Raw genomic sequence first — 17,265 nt, forward strand, 5'->3', positions numbered from 1 at the left:
CTTCCCAACCCAGACCAGGATGCCCTTGGATCCCAGCCCCATCCCAAAGCCTGGAGCGTTCCTGGGATCCCAGAGGAGGAGATGGGGGGGGGGCCCTCTGAGCTCCGGGGGGAATTTGGGCACAGATCAGGATTGGTTTTATCCGGGATCGATGTTGTCTTTCCATGAGCTTGCCGCTGGGAAACACAGCTTGGGCCGTGCCAAAGGGCCGGTGGGATGTATGGATTCCACCTGTGGATAGGTTGGGAAGACTGGGGGGGAGCTCCAGGGGCTGCGATTCCCATGGGAAGCGGATGGAGGTGGGAGCAGGCAAGCAGAGGTGGCGATGGTCAGATCCAGTGGCTCCACCGGAGCAGGGTGACAGCTCCAAGGGGATCCCATTGGGATCAGCAGTGGGAAGGGGGAATGGGGCTGGGAACGCATCGGGATTGGGGTCAGCTCTTGGCTCCATCCCTCCCAGAGGACGTCGGGATGGAGATGTGGGAATTGTCAGGGTGGGGGGGTGGGAAGCGGGATGAGGACCCGGCACCGCGCTCGATCCCACCTGGATCCGTCGTGTCCCCGTGATCCACCTGGAGGAGGGGTTGGTGCTGGGAATGATGTGGGATTTGGGGTGGCTTCAGCCTCCTCCTCCCCGCTGGAGCCTGGGGGTGCCACTGACCCCCCCCCCAGCCAGGAGCAGGGCCAGGGGCTGGATCCGGCTCGGATCCCATTGGGAGCGGGAGATAAACTGGGATAAAGGGGTTGGTGCTGGTGGCTTGGGCCTTCCTCACATCCCAAGGGCAGGATGGCCTCCGGGGATGCTCAGTGCGCTTCCTCCCCTTCCTTCCTTCCTCTTCCTTCCTCCTACTTCTTCCTTCTCCTTCCTCTTCCTCCCCTTCCTTCCTCTTCTTCCTCCTTCCTCTTCCTCCTCCCTCCTCCTTCCTCTTCCTCCCCTTCCTTCCTCTTCCTTCTCCTTCCTCTTCCTCCTCCTTCCTCTTTCTGCTCCTTCCTCTTCCTCCTTCCTCTTCCTCCTCCCTCTTCCTCGCCTTCCTTCCTCTTCCTTCCTGTTCCTACTTCTTCCTCTTCCGCCCCTTCCTTCCTCTTCCTTCTCTTTCCTCTTCCTCCTTCCTCTTCCTCCTTCCTTTTCCTTCCTCTTCTTCCCCTTCCTCTTTCTCCCTCCTTCCTCTTCCTCCCCTTCCTTCCTCTTTCTCCCTCCTTTCTCTTCCTTCCCTTCCTTCCTCTTCCTCCTCCTTCCTCTTCTTCCTCCTTCCTTTTCCTCCTCCTTCCTCTTTCTGCTCCCTCTTCCTCCCCTTCCTTCCTCTTCCTTCTGTTTCCTCTTCCTCCTTCCTCTTCCCCCCTTCCTTCTTCTTCCTCCTCCTTCCTCTTCCTCCTTCCTTTTCCTTCCTCTTCCTCCCCTTCCTTCCTTCCCCTTCCCTCTCCTCCTCTTCCTCCCGCAGCCAAGAAGAAGAACAAGAAGGGGAAGACGCTGACGCTGACGGATTTCCTGGCTGAGGACGGGGGGGGCGGCGGCCCCACCTACATCCCCAAACCCGTCAGCTGGGCCGACGAGACCGACGACCTCGAGGGGGATGGTACCGTGGGATGATGGGATAACGGGGTGCCCGCATGGATAATGGGATAGCGGGGTGCCCGCATGGATAATGGGATAACGGGGTGCCCACATGGATAATGGGATAGCGGGGTGCCCGCATGGATAATGGGATAACGGGGTGCCCGCATGGATAATGGGATAGCGGGGTGCCCGCATGGATAATGGGATAGCAGGGTGCCCACATGGATAATGGGATAACAGGGTACCCAGATACCAGGATAATGGGATAGCGGGGTGCCCGCATGGATAATGGGATAACGGCATAGTGGGATGCCCAGATACTGGGATAACAGGGTACCCAGGTACCAGGATAATGGGATAGCAGGATGCCCAGATACCAGAATACCCAAATACCACAATATCCGGATACTGGGATACCCAGATACTGGGATACCTGGATACCAGGATACCCAGATACTGGAATTCCCAGATACCAGGATAATGCGATACCCAGATACTGGGATACCTGGATACCAGAATACCCAGGCACTGGGATACCCAGATACAAGGATACCCAGACACTTGGATACTGGGATATCCTGATACCTGAATACCCATATACTGGGATACCTGGATACTAGGATACCCAGGTACCGGAATAGCCAGATAACAGGATACCTGGATACCAGGATACCCAGATACTGGAATTCCCAGATACCAGGATAATGGGATACCCAGATACTGGGATATGCTGATACCAGAATATCCATATACTGGGATACCTGGATACTAGGATACCCAGATACTGGAATAACCAGATAACAGGATAATGGGATACCCAGATACTGGGATACCCAGATACCGGGATACCCGGATACTGGGATAGCTGGATACCAGGATACCCAGGCACTGGAATACCCAGATAGGAGGATACTTGGATACTGGGATATCCTGATACCAGAATACCCGTATACTGGGATACCTGGATACCCAGATACCCAGGTACTGGGATACCCAGATAGGAGAATACTGGGATACCTGGATACCCAGATACCAGGATAATGGGATACCCAGATACTGGGATACCTGGGTACCAGGATACCCAGATACTGGGATACCCAGACACTGGAATACCCAGATATCAATATAGTCAGATACTTGAATACTGGGATACTTGGATACTGGGATAGCGAGATACCCACGTACCAGGATAACGGGATACCGGGATCCCCTGATACCAGGATAATGGGATACCCAGATACGGGGATACCAGGATAACCGGCTACCCCTGGGCACCGGGATACCCAGACCCCGTGGGGCTGAAGGCAGCAGCATCACCCCTAGGGGCGGGCACCATCGGTACCACGACCACCGGGATCCCCTTTCCCTTTGGGACGCAGCGGCTCCTCCCGGGAATGCCGATTCCAACCCCCATCCCTTTCCTGTCTCCCAGTGTCCACCACTTGGCACAGCAACGACGACGACGTGTACCGGGCGCCGCCGATCGACCGCTCCATCCTGCCCACGGCGCCGCGGGCCGCGCGCGAGCCCAACATCGACCGCAGCCGCCTGCCCAAATCCCCCCCGTACACGGCATTCCTGGGAAACCTGCCCTACGACGTCACCGAGGAATCCATCAAGGACTTCTTCCGGGGCCTCAACGTGAGCACTGGGGCTGCTGGTGGTGGTTTTGGGGGTACCTCATGGGGGTCCAGCAGCACCGTTGGAGCCTGGAGAAGGGGAGCTCCAGTGCCAAAAGGGGCTCCAGGATACCTGGAGAGGGGCTTTGGAGAAGGGATGCAGGGGTGGGAGGAGGTGTTTGGGCTTCCAGGTGGGAGAGGGAGGAGTTGGATGGGATATGGGGAACTTCCTCCCCGTGAGGGTGATGGGATGCTGGAAGGGAGAAGGCTTGGATGCTCCAGCCAAAGGAGCGTCCATTGAGGCACAGGGGCTTGGAGGACCCTGCTCCAGTGGGAGGTGGGTTGGAGCTGGAGGAGCTTTAAGGTCCAACCCATCCCATTCCCTGCTTCCATGGTGGGATTCGGGAGCTCTCCCCCTTATCCCATTGCAGATCAGCGCCGTGCGCCTGCCCCGGGAACCCACCAACCCCGAGCGGTTGAAGGGCTTCGGCTACGCCGAGTTCGAGGACATCGATTCCCTGTTCCAGGCTCTGAGCCTCAACGAGGAGGTGAGGGAATTCCATAGGGATGCAAAAGGCCATGAGGGTGTCACCCCCTCCCCGCCCTCACCCCGGGATCTTCCCTTGTCCTTCGCAGTCCCTCGGGAACAGAAGGATACGAGTGGATGTGGCCGATCAAGCTCAGGATAAAGGTGAGGCCGCGGTGAATTCCCGGCGCATCCCTGTTGCCGGCTTCCGGGCTCGGCTCCGGGCGCTGGAGCTGGAATTCCCTTTGGCCGGCAGACCGGGATGATCGCTGCTTCGGCAGAGACCGGGATCGCTTCCGGGACTCGGAGCGCTTCGAGAGCGACTGGAGAGCGCGGCCGGCGGCCACCGAGAGCTTCGAGGACTTCCCGCCCCGGCGCGGCGACGACGGCTTCGGAGACAGTGAGTGGGAAAGGGGGGGTCTGGTCCGGAGGGAGACCGGGATCTGAGCTGGGCAAAGACCGGGATCTGCCCTGGTCAAAGACCGGGATCTGAGCTGGGCAAAGACCGGGATCTGAGCTGGGCAAAGACCGGGATCTGAGCTGGGCAAAGACCGGGATCTGAGCTGGGCAAAGACCGGGATCTGAGCTGGTTGGAGACCGGGATCTGAGCTGGGCAAAGACCGGGATCTGAGCTGGTCAAAGACCGGGATCTGAGCTGGGCAAAGACCGGGATCTGAGCTGGTCAAAGACCGGGATCTGAGCTGGTCAAAGACCGGGATCTGAGCTGGTTGGAGACCGGGATCTGAGCTGGGCAAAGACCGGGATCTGAGCTGGTTGGGGACCGGGATCTGCCCTGGTCAAAGACCGGGATCTGAGCTGGGCAAAGACCGGGATCTGAGCTGGGCAAAGACCGGGATCTGAGCTGGGCAAAGACCGGGATCTGAGCTGGTTGGAGACCGGGATCTGAGCTGGTCAAAGACCGGGATCTGAGCTGGTCAAAGACCGGGATCTGAGCTGGGCAAAGACCGGGATCTGAGCTGGGCAAAGACCGGGATCTGAGCTGGGCAAAGACCGGGATCTGAGCTGGTCAAAGACCGGGATCTGAGCTGGGCAAAGACCGGGATCTGAGCTGGTCAAAGACCGGGATCTGAGCTGGTCAAAGACCGGGATCTGAGCTGGGCAAAGACCGGGATCTGAGCTGGGCAAAGACCGGGATCTGAGCTGGTTGGTGACCGGGATCTGAGCTGGTCAAAGACCGGGATCTGAGCTGGTCAAAGACCGGGATCTGAGCTGGTTGGAGACCAGGATCTGAGCTGGTCAAAGACCGGGATCTGAGCTGGGCAAAGACCGGGATCTGAGCTGGGCAAAGACCGGGATCTGAGCTGGGCAAAGACCGGGATCTGAGCTGGGCAAAGACCGGGATCTGCCCTGGTCAAAGACCGGGATCTGAGCTGGGCAAAGACCGGGATCTGAGCTGGTCAAAGACCGGGATCTGAGCTGGGCAAAGACCGGGATCTGAGCTGGGCAAAGACCGGGATCTGAGCTGGGCAAAGACCGGGATCTGAGCTGGTTGGGGACCGGGATCTGAGCTGGTCAAAGACCGGGATCTGAGCTGGTCAAAGACCGGGATCTGAGCTGGTTGGAGACCAGGATCTGAGCTGGTCAAAGACCGGGATCTGAGCTGGGCAAAGACCGGGATCTGAGCTGGGCAAAGACCGGGATCTGAGCTGGGCAAAGACCGGGATCTGAGCTGGTTGGAGACCGGGATCTGAGCTGGGCAAAGACCGGGATCTGAGCTGGTCAAAGACCGGGATCTGAGCTGGGCAAAGACCGGGATCTGAGCTGGTCAAAGACCGGGATCTGAGCTGGGCAAAGACCGGGATCTGAGCTGGTCAAAGACCGGGATCTGAGCTGGGCAAAGACCGGGATCTGAGCTGGGCAAAGACCGGGATCTGAGCTGGGCAAAGACCGGGATCTGCCCTGGTCAAAGACCGGGATCTGAGCTGGGCAAAGACCGGGATCTGAGCTGGGCAAAGACCGGGATCTGAGCTGGGCAAAGACCGGGATCTGCCCTGGTCAAAGACCGGGATCTGCCCTGGTCAAAGACCGGGATCTGAGCTGGGCAAAGACCGGGATCTGAGCTGGGCAAAGACCGGGATCTGAGCTGGGCAAAGACCGGGATCTGAGCTGGGCAAAGACCGGGATCTGAGCTGGGCAAAGACCGGGATCTGCCCTGGTCAAAGACCGGGATCTGAGCTGGGCAAAGACCGGGATCTGAGCTGGGCAAAGACCGGGATCTGAGCTGGTCAAAGACCGGGATCTGAGCTGGGCAAAGACCGGGATCTGAGCTGGGCAAAGACCGGGATCTGAGCTGGGCAAAGACCGGGATCTGAGCTGGTCAAAGACTGGGATCTGAGCTGGGCAAAGACCGGGATCTGAGCTGGTCAAAGACTGGGATCTGCCCTGGTCAAAGACCGGGATCTGAGCTGGTCAAAGACCGGGATCTGAGCTGGGCAAAGACCGGGATCTGAGCTGGGCAAAGACCGGGATCTGAGCTGGTCAAAGACCGGGATCTGAGCTGGTCAAAGACCGGGATCTGAGCTGGTCAAAGACCGGGATCTGAGCTGGTTGGAGACCGGGATCTGAGCTGGGCAAAGACCGGGATCTGAGCTGGTCAAAGACCGGGATCTGAGCTGGGCAAAGACCGGGATCTGCCCTGGTCAAAGACCGGGATCTGCCCTGGTCAAAGACCGGGATCTGAGCTGGGCAAAGACCGGGATCTGAGCTGGGCAAAGACCGGGATCTGCCCTGGTCAAAGACCGGGATCTGAGCTGGTCAAAGACCGGGATCTGAGCTGGGCAAAGACCGGGATCTGAGCTGGTCAAAGACCGGGATCTGAGCTGGTCAAAGACCGGGATCTGAGCTGGTCAAAGACCGGGATCTGCCCTGGTCAAAGACCGGGATCTGCCCTGGTCAAAGACCGGGATCTGAGCTGGGCAAAGACCGGGATCTGAGCTGGTCAAAGACCGGGATCTGAGCTGGTCAAAGACCGGGATCTGAGCTGGTCAAAGACCGGGATCTGAGCTGGTTGGAGACCGGGATCTGAGCTGGTCAAAGACCGGGATCTGAGCTGGTTGGGGACCGGGATCTGAGCTGGTCAAAGACTGGGATCTGAGCTGGTCAAAGACCGGGATCTGCCCTGGTCAAAGACCGGGATCTGAGCTGGGCAAAGACCGGGATCTGAGCTGGGCAAAGACCGGGATCTGAGCTGGGCAAAGACCGGGATCTGAGCTGGGCAAAGACCGGGATCTGAGCTGGGCAAAGACCGGGATCTGAGCTGGTCAAAGACCGGGATCTGAGCTGGTTGGAGACCGGGATCTGAGCTGGTCAAAGACCGGGATCTGAGCTGGTTGGGGACCGGGATCTGAGCTGGGCAAAGACCGGGATCTGCCCTGGTCAAAGACCGGGATCTGAGCTGGGCAAAGACCGGTATCTGAGCTGGGCAAAGACCGGGATCTGAGCTGGGCAAAGACCGGGATCTGAGCTGGGCAAAGACCGGGATCTGAGCTGGGCAAAGACCGGGATCTGCCCTGGTCAAAGACCGGGATCTGAGCTGGTCAAAGACCGGGATCTGAGCTGGTCAAAGACCGGGATCTGAGCTGGTCAAAGACCGGGATCTGCCCTGGTCAAAGACCGGGATCTGAGCTGGGCAAAGACCGGGATCTGCCCTGGTCAAAGACCGGGATCTGAGCTGGGCAAAGACCGGGATCTGCCCTGGGCAAAGACCGGGATCTGAGCTGGGCAAAGACCGGGATCTGAGCTGGGCAAAGACCGGGATCTGAGCTGGGCAAAGACCGGGATCTGAGCTGGGCAAAGACCGGGATCTGAGCTGGTTGGAGACTGGGATCTGAGCTGGTTGGGGAACGGGATCTGAGCTGGTCGGAGACCGGGATCTGAGCTGGTTGGGGACCAGGATCTGGCCTGGTTGGGGACCGGGATCTGAGCTGGTTGGGGACCAGGATCTGAGCTGGCTGGGGACCAGGATCTGGCCTGGTTGGGGACCAGGATCTGAGCTGGTCAAAGACCGGGATCTGAGCTGGTTGGGGACCAGGATCTGCGCCATGCAGGCTTCCCAATGGCTCTGTCCCCCCCTGGGGCTGCTCCGTGTGGCTCCATGGGGGTTCCCATCCCCTCCGATCCCACCAAACCCCCCCCCCCCCCGCAGGGTATCGGGATCGCTACGACGACCGGTACCGCGAGGGTCCGCGGCGGGACATGGACCGCGCCTTCGGGAGCAGGGATCGCTACGACGACCGCAGCCGGGACTACGACCGAGGTGGGGCCGGTCCCCAGGGATCCCCGTTGGGATCCGGGGGTGCTTCCCACCGGGATGGGGCCTCAGGACCCGCTCCCGGTGCAGGCTACGACTCGCGGCTGGGCAGCAGGAGAGCCTTCGGCAGCGGGTACCGCCGGGACGAGGAGTTCCGCAGCGAGCGCTACGAGGAGCGCGGGGAGCGCTGGGCGGCGCGGGATGACTACGGCCGGGATGACTTCCGGCGCGAAGACAGAGGTGATGCTGCGGGACTGGGGGGGGGGAAGCAGGGGATGGGGTCTGGGGTCAGTGGGGATGGGGTCTGGGGTCAGTGGGGTTTGGGTCTGGGATCAGTGGGGTTTGGGTCTGGGGTCAGTGGGGATGGGAGCTGGGGTCAGTGGGGTTCGGGTCTGGGATCAGTGGGGGTGGGAGCTGGGGTCAGTGGGGGTGGGAGCTGGGGTCTGGGGTTGGGGTCTGGGATCAGTGGGGTTGGGAGCTGGGGTCAGTGGGGATGGGAGCTGGGGTCAGTGGGGATGGGAGCTGGGGTCAGTGGGGATGGGAGCTGGGATCAGTGGGGTTCGGGTCTGGGATCAGTGGGGTTTGGGTCTGGGGTCAGTGGGGATGGGAGCTGGGATCAGTGGGGTTTGTGTCTGGGGTCAGTGGGGATGGGAGCTGGGATCAGTGGGGTTTGGGTCTGGGGTCAGTGGGGTTTGGGTCTGGGATCAGTGGGGTTTGGGTCTGGGATCAGTGGGGTTCGGGTCTGGGATCAGTGGGGTTTGGGTCTGGGGTCAGTGGGGATGGGAGCTGGGGTCTGGGGATGGGGTCTGGGATCAGTGGGGTTGGGAGCTGGGGTCAGTGGGGATGGGAGCTGGGATCAGTGGGGTTTGGGTCTGGGATCAGTGGGGATGGGAGCTGGGATCAGTGGGGTTTGGGTCTGGGGTCAGTGGGGATGGGAGCTGGGATCAGTGGGGTTTGGGTCTGGGGTCAGTGGGGATGGGAGCTGGGATCAGTGGGGTTTGGGTCTGGAATCAGTGGGGATGGGAGCTGGGATCAGTGGGGTTTGGGTCTGGGGTCAGTGGGGATGGGGTCTGGGATCAGTGGGGTTCGGGTCTGGGATCAGTGGGGTTCGGGTCTGGGATCAGTGGGGATGGGAGCTGGGATCAGTGGGGTTTGGGTCTGGGATCAGTGGGGTTCGGGTCTGGGATCAGTGGGGATGGGAGCTGGGGTCAGTGGGGGTGGGAGCTGGGATCAGTGGGGATGGGAGCTGGGGTCAGTGGGGATGGGGTCTGGGATCAGTGGGGATGGGAGCTGGGCTCCATTGGGGGGGTCTGGGATCACTCAGGGTGGATCCAGCTTCATTGGGATGGGAGCTGGGCTCCATTGGAGCAGGATCTGGGATTGCTCTGGGTGGAGCCAGGCTCACTTGGGATGGGAGCTGGGCTCCCTTAGGGCAGGATTTGGGCTATTTTAGGGCAGGATTTGGGCTCCTTTAGGGCAGGATTTGGGCTCCTTTAGGGCAGGATTTGGGCTCCTTTAGGGCAGGATTTGGGCTATTTTAGGGCAGGATTTGGGCTCCTTTGGGGCAGGATTTGGGCTCCTTTGGGGCAGGATTTGGGCTCCTTTAGGGCAGGATTTGGGCTCCTTTAGGGCAGGATTTGGGCTCCTTTAGGGCAGGATTTGGGCTCCTTTGGGGCAGGATTTGGTCTCCTTTAGGGCAGGATTTGGGCTCCTTTAGGGCAGGATTTGGGCTCCTTTAGGGCAGGATTTGGGCTCCTTTGGGGCAGGATTTGGGCTCCTTTAGGGCAGGATTATGGCACCATTACGGCAGGATTAGGCCTGTTTTAGGGCAGGATTTGGGCTCCTTTGGGGCAGGATTTGGGCTCCTTTGGGGCAGGATTTGGGCTCCTTTAGGGCAGGATTTGGGCTCCTTTAGGGCAGGATTTGGGCTCCTTTAGGGCAGGATTTGGGCTCCTTTAGGGCAGGATTTGGGCTCCATTGGGGCAGGATTTGGTCTCCTTTGGGGCAGGATTTGGGCTCCTTTGGGGCAGGATTTGGGCTCCTTTAGGGCAGGATTTGGTCTCCTTTGGGGCAGGATTTGGGCTCCTTTAGGGCAGGATTTGGGCTCCTTTAGGGCAGGATTTGGTCTCCTTTGGGGCAGGATTTGGGCTCCTTTGGGGCAGCTTTTGGGCTCCTTTAGGGCAGGATTTGGGCTATTTTAGGGCAGGATTTGGGCTCCTTTAGGGCAGGATTTGGTCTCCTTTGGGGCAGGATTTGGGCTCCTTTAGGGCAGGATTTGGGCTCCTTTAGGGCAGGATTTGGTCTCCTTTGGGGCAGGATTTGGGCTCCTTTAGGGCAGGATTTGGTCTCCTTTGGGGCAGGATTTGGGCTCCTTTGGGGCAGGATTTGGGCTGTTTTAGGGCAGGATTTGGTCTCCTTTGGGGCAGGATTTGGGCTCCTTTAGGGCAGGATTTGGGCTCCATTGGGGCAGGATTTGGGCTCCTTTGGGGCAGGATTTGGGCTCCTTTAGGGCAGGATTTGGGCTCCATCCCTTGCCCCCATCCCCATCCCCTCTCACTCCCCTCCCTGCTCCTTGGCAGCCCCCACGCAGCGGCCGAAGCTGAACCTGAAGCCCCGGAGCGCCCCGAAGGAGGAGGAGGCGCCGGGGGGGGCCCCCGCGGCCCAGTCCGTCCGCGCCGCCTTCATCTTCGGGGGGGCCAAGCCCGTGGACACGGCGGCGCGGGAGCGCGAGGTCGAGGAGCGCCTGCAGAAGGAGCAGGAGAAGCTCCAGCGCCAGCTCGAGGACGAGAAGAGGCTCGAGAGGCGCCCGCGGGAGAGGTGGGGGCAAATCCCAGCCCTATGGGCATCAATGGGGGTTCAGGGAGCTCCCCTCCCATGGGCATCAATGGGGGTTCAGGGAGCTCCCCCCCATGGGCATCAATGGGGGTTCAGGGAGCTCCCCCCCATGGGCATCAATGGGGGTTCAGGGAGCTCCCCCCCCATGGGCACCAATGGGGGTTCAGGGAGCTCCCCCCCATGGGCATCAATGGGGGTTCAGGGAGCTCCCCCCCCATGGGCATCAATGGGGGTTCAGGGAGCTCCCCCCCCATGGGCATCAATGGGGGTTCAGGGAGCTCCCCCCCATGGGCATCAATGGGGGTTCAGGGAGCTCCCAGGGAGCTCCCCCCATGGGCATCAATGGGAGCTCCCCCCATGGGCATCAATGGGGGTTCAGGGAGCTCCCCCCATGGGCACCAATGGGGGTTCAGGGAGCTCCCCCCCCATGGGCACCAATGGGGGTTCAGGGAGCTCCCCCCCATGGGCATCAGTGGGGGTTCAGGGAGCTCCCCCCCATGGGCATCAATGGGGGTTCAGGGAGCTCCCCCCCCATGGGCATCAATGGGGGTTCAGGGAGCTCCCCCCCATGGGCATCAATGGGGGTTCAGGGAGCTCCCCCCATGGGCATCAATGGGGGTTCAGGGAGCCCCCCCCCCCCGGGGGTTCAGGGAGCTCCCCCCATGGGCATCAATGGGGGTTCAGGGAGCTCCCCCCCCATGGGCATCAATGGGGGTTCAGGGAGCTCCCCCCATGGGCACCAATGGGGGTTCAGGGAGCTCCCCCCCATGGGCACCAATGGGGGTTCAGGGAGCCTCCACCATGGGGACACCAATGGGTGGTGCTTGACCCCCCCATGGGCACCAATGGGGTTTCAGGGAGCTCCCCCCCATGGGCACCAATGGGGGTTCAGGGAGCTCCCCCCCATGGGCACCAATGGGGGTTCAGGGAGCTCCCCCCATGGGCACCAATGGGGGTTCAGGGAGCTCCCCCCCCATGGACACCAATGGGCTCAGGGAGCCTCCACCATGGGGGGGGGTTCATGGAGCTCCCCCATGGGCACCAATGGGGGTTCTCCCCCATGGGCACCAATGGGGGTTCAGGGAGCTCCCCCATGGGCACCAATGGGTGCTCAGGGAGCCTCCACCATGGGGACACCAATGGGTGGTGCTTGACCCCCCCATGGGCACCAATGGGGGTTCAGGGAGCTCCCCCCCATGGACACCAATGGGGATTCAGGGAGCCTCCACCTTGGACACCAATGGGTGGTGCTTGACTTCCCCCATGGACACCAATGGGGGCTTCTGCACCCCCTCCATGGGACACCAATGGGTGCTCCTCAATCCCCCCATCATGGGGACAGCACAGGTGACCCCAGACCCCCCTATAGGGACATCATGAGTGTCTACAGCCCCCACCCCATGGAGACACCATGGGTGGTGCTTTATCCCCCTCCATGGGGACACCCATGGGTGCTCCAGCACCCCCTCTGTGGAGACACCACAGGTGGTGCTGGACCTACCCCATGAGGGCATCATGGGCATGGACACCAATGGGTGCTCACAGAGCCCCCATCATGGACACCAATGGGTGCTCCTAGACCACCCCCCTCCATGGGGACACCCATGGGTGCTCCAGCACCCCCTCTGTGGAGACACCAAAGGTGGTGCTGGACCTACCCCATGAGGTCATCATGGGCATGGACACCAATGGGTGCTCACAGAACCCCTATCATGGACACCAATGGGTGCTCCTAGACCCCCCCCCCCCTCCATGGGGACACCCATGGGTGCTCCAGCACCCCCTCTGTGGAGACACCAAAGGTGGTGCTGGACCTACCCCATGAGGTCATCATGGGCATGGACACCAATGGGTGCTCCTAGACCCCCCCCTCCATGGGGACGCCCATGGGTGCTCCAGCATCCCCTCTGTGGAGACACCAAAGGTGGTGCTGGACCTACCCCATGGGCATGGACACCAATGGGTGCTCACAGAACCCCCATCATGGACACCAATGGGTGCTCCTAGACCCCCCCCCCCCATGAGGACACCCATGGGTGCCCTGACCCCCCCATTCCCGGCACAGGCACCCCAGCTGGCGCAGTGAGGACAACCAAGAGCGCTCGAGGACGGGCAGCGAATCCTCCCAGAGCGGCCCCCGGCACCGCCGCGGGCACCGGCCCCACCGGCAGGAGTGAGTGCATGGGGGGGACAGTTGGGGGGTCCCACCACATCACCAGCACCCGTGACCCACATGTGGGCCCCCCCTCCGCTCCCCACAGCCACCCGGAGGAGGGAGAGCGAGAAGTCCCTGGAGAACGAAGCTTTGGCCAAAGAGGAGGAGGCGCCGTCCCCCCCCGGCCCCAAGGCCAAGGAGGAGAAGCAGCCGCTGAAGGTGATGCCCGCGCCGCCCCCCAAGGAGAACGCGTGGGTCAAGCGGAGCAGCCACCCCCCGGCGCGGTCCCAGAGCTCCGACTCGGAGCAGCACTCCCCAACCAGGTGGGTGCCGCGGGCCCGGCTCCGGGTCAGCCCCAGGAGCGAGCTCTTGGTGTTCTCCATCATCCCCCATTGATGTTCTCCATCACCCCCCATTGATGTTCTCCATCGCCCCCCATTGATGTTCTCCATCACCCCCCATTGACTCTCTCCATCACCCCCCATTGATGTTCTCCATCACCCCCCATTGATGTTCTCCATCGCCCCCCATTGATGTTCTCCATCACCCCCCATTGATGTTCTCCATCGCCCCCCATTGATGTTCTCCATCACCCCCCATTGATGTTCTCCATCGCCCCCCATTGACTCTCCATCACCCCCCATTGATGTTCTCCATCACCCCCCATTGATGTTCTCCATCACCCCCCATTGACTCTCTCCATCACCCCCCATTGATGTTCTCCATCACCCCCATTGATGTTCTCCATTGCCCCCCATTGATGTTCTCCATCACCCCCATTGATGCTCTCCATCACCCCCATTGATGTTCTCCATCACCCCCATTGATGTTCTCCATCACCCCCATTGATGCTCTCCATCACCCCCATTGATGTTCTCCATCACCCCCATTGATGTTCTCCATCACCCCCATTGACTCTCTCCATCACCCCCATTGATGTTCTCCATCACCCCCACTGATGTTCTCCATTGCCATTGATGTTCTCCATCACCCCCATTGATGCTCTCCATCACCCCCCATTGATGTTCTCCATCACCCCCCATTGATGTTCTCCATCACCCCCCATTGACTCTCTCCATCACCCCCCATTGATGTTCTCCATCACCCCCCATTGATGTTCTCCATCACCCCCCATTGATGTTCTCCATCACCCCCCCTGATGTTCTCCATCGCCCCCCACTGATGTTCTCCATCGCCCCCCATTGATGTTCTCCATCGCCCCCCATTGATGTTCTCCATCACCCCCCATTGATGTTCTCCATCGCCCCCCATTGATGTTCTCCATCGCCCCCCATTGATGCTCTCCATCACCCCCCATTGATGTTCTCCATCATCCCCCATTGACGTTCTCCATCACCCCCCATTGACGTTCTCACCCCCCATTGACGTTCTCCATCATCCCCATTGACGTTCTCCATCACCCCCATTGACGTTCTCCATCACCCCCCATCCATGCCCCCCATTGATGCTCTCCATCACCCCCCATTGATGCTCTCCATCACCCCCCATTGATGTTCTCCATCACCCCCCATTGATGTTCTCCATCACCCCCCATTGATGCTCTCCATCATCCCCCATTGATGTTCTCCATCGCCCCCCATTGATGCTCTCCATCACCCCCCATTGATGTTCTCCATCATCCCCCATTGATGTTCTCCATCACCCCCCATTGATGTTCTCCATCACCCCCCATTGATGTTCTCCATCACCCCCCACTGATGTTCTCCATCACCCCCCATTGACTCTCTCCATCACCCCCCATTGACTCTCTCCATCATCCCCCATTGATGTTCTCCATCACCCCCCATTGACGTTCTCCATCACCCCCCATTGATGTTCTCCATCACCCCCCATTGACTTTCTCCATCGCTCCCCCCAGCAGCACCCAGACAGCCCCAGGCCTGCCCAGGGATGACGGGGCCCCCCCAAGGAACCCCCATAGGAAAGGTGGGTGCCCCCCCCGCACCCCTCCTCCTGCACCCCTCATGGGGGGGTTGTGGCCTCGCTGCAGCCCCCCCATGGGCTCTGCCCCCCCACAGGAGATGAGAACAAGCCCGATGGAGGCTCCAAGGCCCGAAGCGGCAGCTCCGGGCGCGGCACCGGCGATGCCGAGAGGTGGGGGGGACACCGGGGGGGGGGATTGGGAATTGGGGGGGGGGGGGGGATTCAGCCTGAACCCCCCCCCGGTACTGTGGGTGCTGACCCTGCCCGTGGGGGGGGTGGGTGTGCAGGAAGGAGAGCAGGAGGGAGCACGATCCACGACCTGAGCCAAAGAAACTGGAGGAGAGCCCCCCCTCGGTGAGCATGGGAGACTGGGAGAACTGGGGTAACCAGTATGGGAGACTGGGAGAACTGGGGTAACCAGTATGGGAGAACTGGGGTAACCAGCATGGGAGACTGGGAGAACTGGGGTAACCAGTATGGGAGACTGGGAGAACTGGGGTAACCAGCATGGGAGACTGGGAGAACTGGGGTAACCAGTATGGGAGACTGGGAGAACTGGGGTAACCAGCATGGGAGACTGGGAGAACTGGGGTAACCAGCATGGGAGAACTGGGGTAACCAGCATGGGAGAACTGGGGTAACCAGCATGGGAGACTGGGAGAACTGGGGTAACCAGCATGGGAGACTGGGAGAACTGGGGTAACCAGTATGGGAGACTGGGAGAACTGGGGTAACCAGTATGGGAGACTGGGAGAACTGGGGTAACCAGCATGGGAGACTGGGAGAACTGGGGTAACCAGCATGGGAGAACTGGGGTAACCAGTATGGGAGAACTGGGGTAACCAGCATGGGAGACTGGGAGAACTGGGGTAACCAGCATGGGAGAACTGGGGTAACCAGCATGGGAGACTGGGATAACCAGCATGGGAGACTGGGATAACCCAGACTGGGAGACTGGGATAACCAGTATGGGAGACTGGGGTAACCCAGTATGGGAGACTGGGAGAACTGGGGTAACCAGTATGGGAGACTGGAATAACCCAGACTGGGAGACTGGGAGAACCCAGTATGGGAGACTGGGGTAACCAGTATGGGAGACTGGGGTAACCAGTATGGGAGACTGGGATACCCCTGCATGGGATACGGGATACCTCTGCATGGGATACCCCAACATGGGACACCGGGATAACCCAGCATGGGATACTGGGACACCAAGATTACCCAGCATGGGATACAGGGATACCCTGACATGGGACCCTGGGATACCCCCGCATGGGATACCAGGGTACCCCGACGTGGGATACTGGGATACCCCCGCATGGGATACTGGGATGCTCTGACATGGGATACAGGGGTTCCCCCACGTGGGATACCAGGATACCGGGACATGGGACACTGGGGTACCCCCACATAGGACATTGGGATACCCTCACATAGGACACTGGGATAACCCTGCATGGGATACTGGGATATCCCGACATGGAATACCAGAATACCCCAACAGGGGATATTGGGACACCCGAACGCTGGGACCCTGGGATACCCCAACACTGGCTCCCCCTGCCATGGGGTACCCCAGAGCTGGGATACCCCAACACCGGGACACCCCAACATGGGCCATTGGGATACCCTCATACCAGGACACCCCCACACTGGGACACCCGGACATGGGGGGGGGGGGGGGGGGATGTTTTTTGCCTATTTTGGGAATTTAGGTGACTTTTCCTCCCCTCAGTGATGGAGCCGACCTTCTCCTTCCTCTTCCTCCCCCTTCCTCTTCCTCCCCCCTTCCTCTTCCTTCCTCTTCCTCCCCCTTCCTCTTCCTCCCCTTCCTCTTCCTCCCCCTTCCTCTTCCTCCCCCCTTCCTCTTCCTCCCCCTTCCTCTTCCTCCCCCTTCCTCTTCCTCCCCCTTCCTCTTCCTCCCCCCTTCCTCTTCCTCCCCCTTCCTCTTCCTCCCCCCCTCTTCTTCCTCCCCCCCTCCTCTTCCTCCCCCCCCAGTTCACCCACGCCACCAAGTTCTCAGCTCTCTCAGTGGACGGGGAGGACGACGGCGATGACGAAGGCACCGATTGAAGCCCCCCCCCCACCTTGGGCTGGAGCATCAGCACCCCCCAACCACCACCACCCCCCCCCCCCCCAGACCCCCCCCCACCCTTGGCCCCCCCCCCAAAGCCGCGGGACGGAGCCGGGAGGAAGAGCAGGGCTGTGGCCTTCATCCCCCCCCACCCCCAGCAGCAGCATCCTCATCCTCCCCCCCCCCCCCCCGGGAATGATCCCAAATTCCTCTCACTGGCCCCTGGGGGGGGGAGGGGGGGCCTGGGGGGGGAGGGGGTCCCCCAAATTCCCCCTCTCTGTGTCCAT

General features: G+C 60.7%; 1 protein-coding gene across 1 annotated transcript; it reads left to right on the forward strand.

Annotated features, from left to right (window-relative positions):
* Window positions 1-1,409: 1,409 nt before the first annotated feature.
* On the forward strand, window positions 1,410-17,017 carry LOC130592684 (eukaryotic translation initiation factor 4B-like; the record flags this gene model as incomplete). The annotated part of the gene is given in 15 exon segments (XM_057397180.1): window positions 1,410-1,574; window positions 2,988-3,196; window positions 3,606-3,722; window positions 3,811-3,865; window positions 3,957-4,100; window positions 7,866-7,976; window positions 8,061-8,210; window positions 10,550-10,787; window positions 12,871-12,945; window positions 12,947-12,978; window positions 13,067-13,283; window positions 14,840-14,907; window positions 15,000-15,075; window positions 15,192-15,258; window positions 16,903-17,017. Coding segments are annotated over 15 exon segments (1,799 nt in total), but the record flags the coding sequence as incomplete, so codon positions are not given.
* Between the last annotated feature and the right edge of the window lie 248 nt (window positions 17,018-17,265).

This window comes from Pezoporus wallicus, unplaced genomic scaffold (genome assembly GCF_028554395.1).
Source record: "Pezoporus wallicus isolate ANWC-B61680 ecotype Strahan unplaced genomic scaffold, APGP_CSIRO_Pwel_v1 contig_14087, whole genome shotgun sequence".
Lineage (NCBI taxonomy): Eukaryota > Metazoa > Chordata > Aves > Psittaciformes > Psittacidae > Pezoporus > Pezoporus wallicus.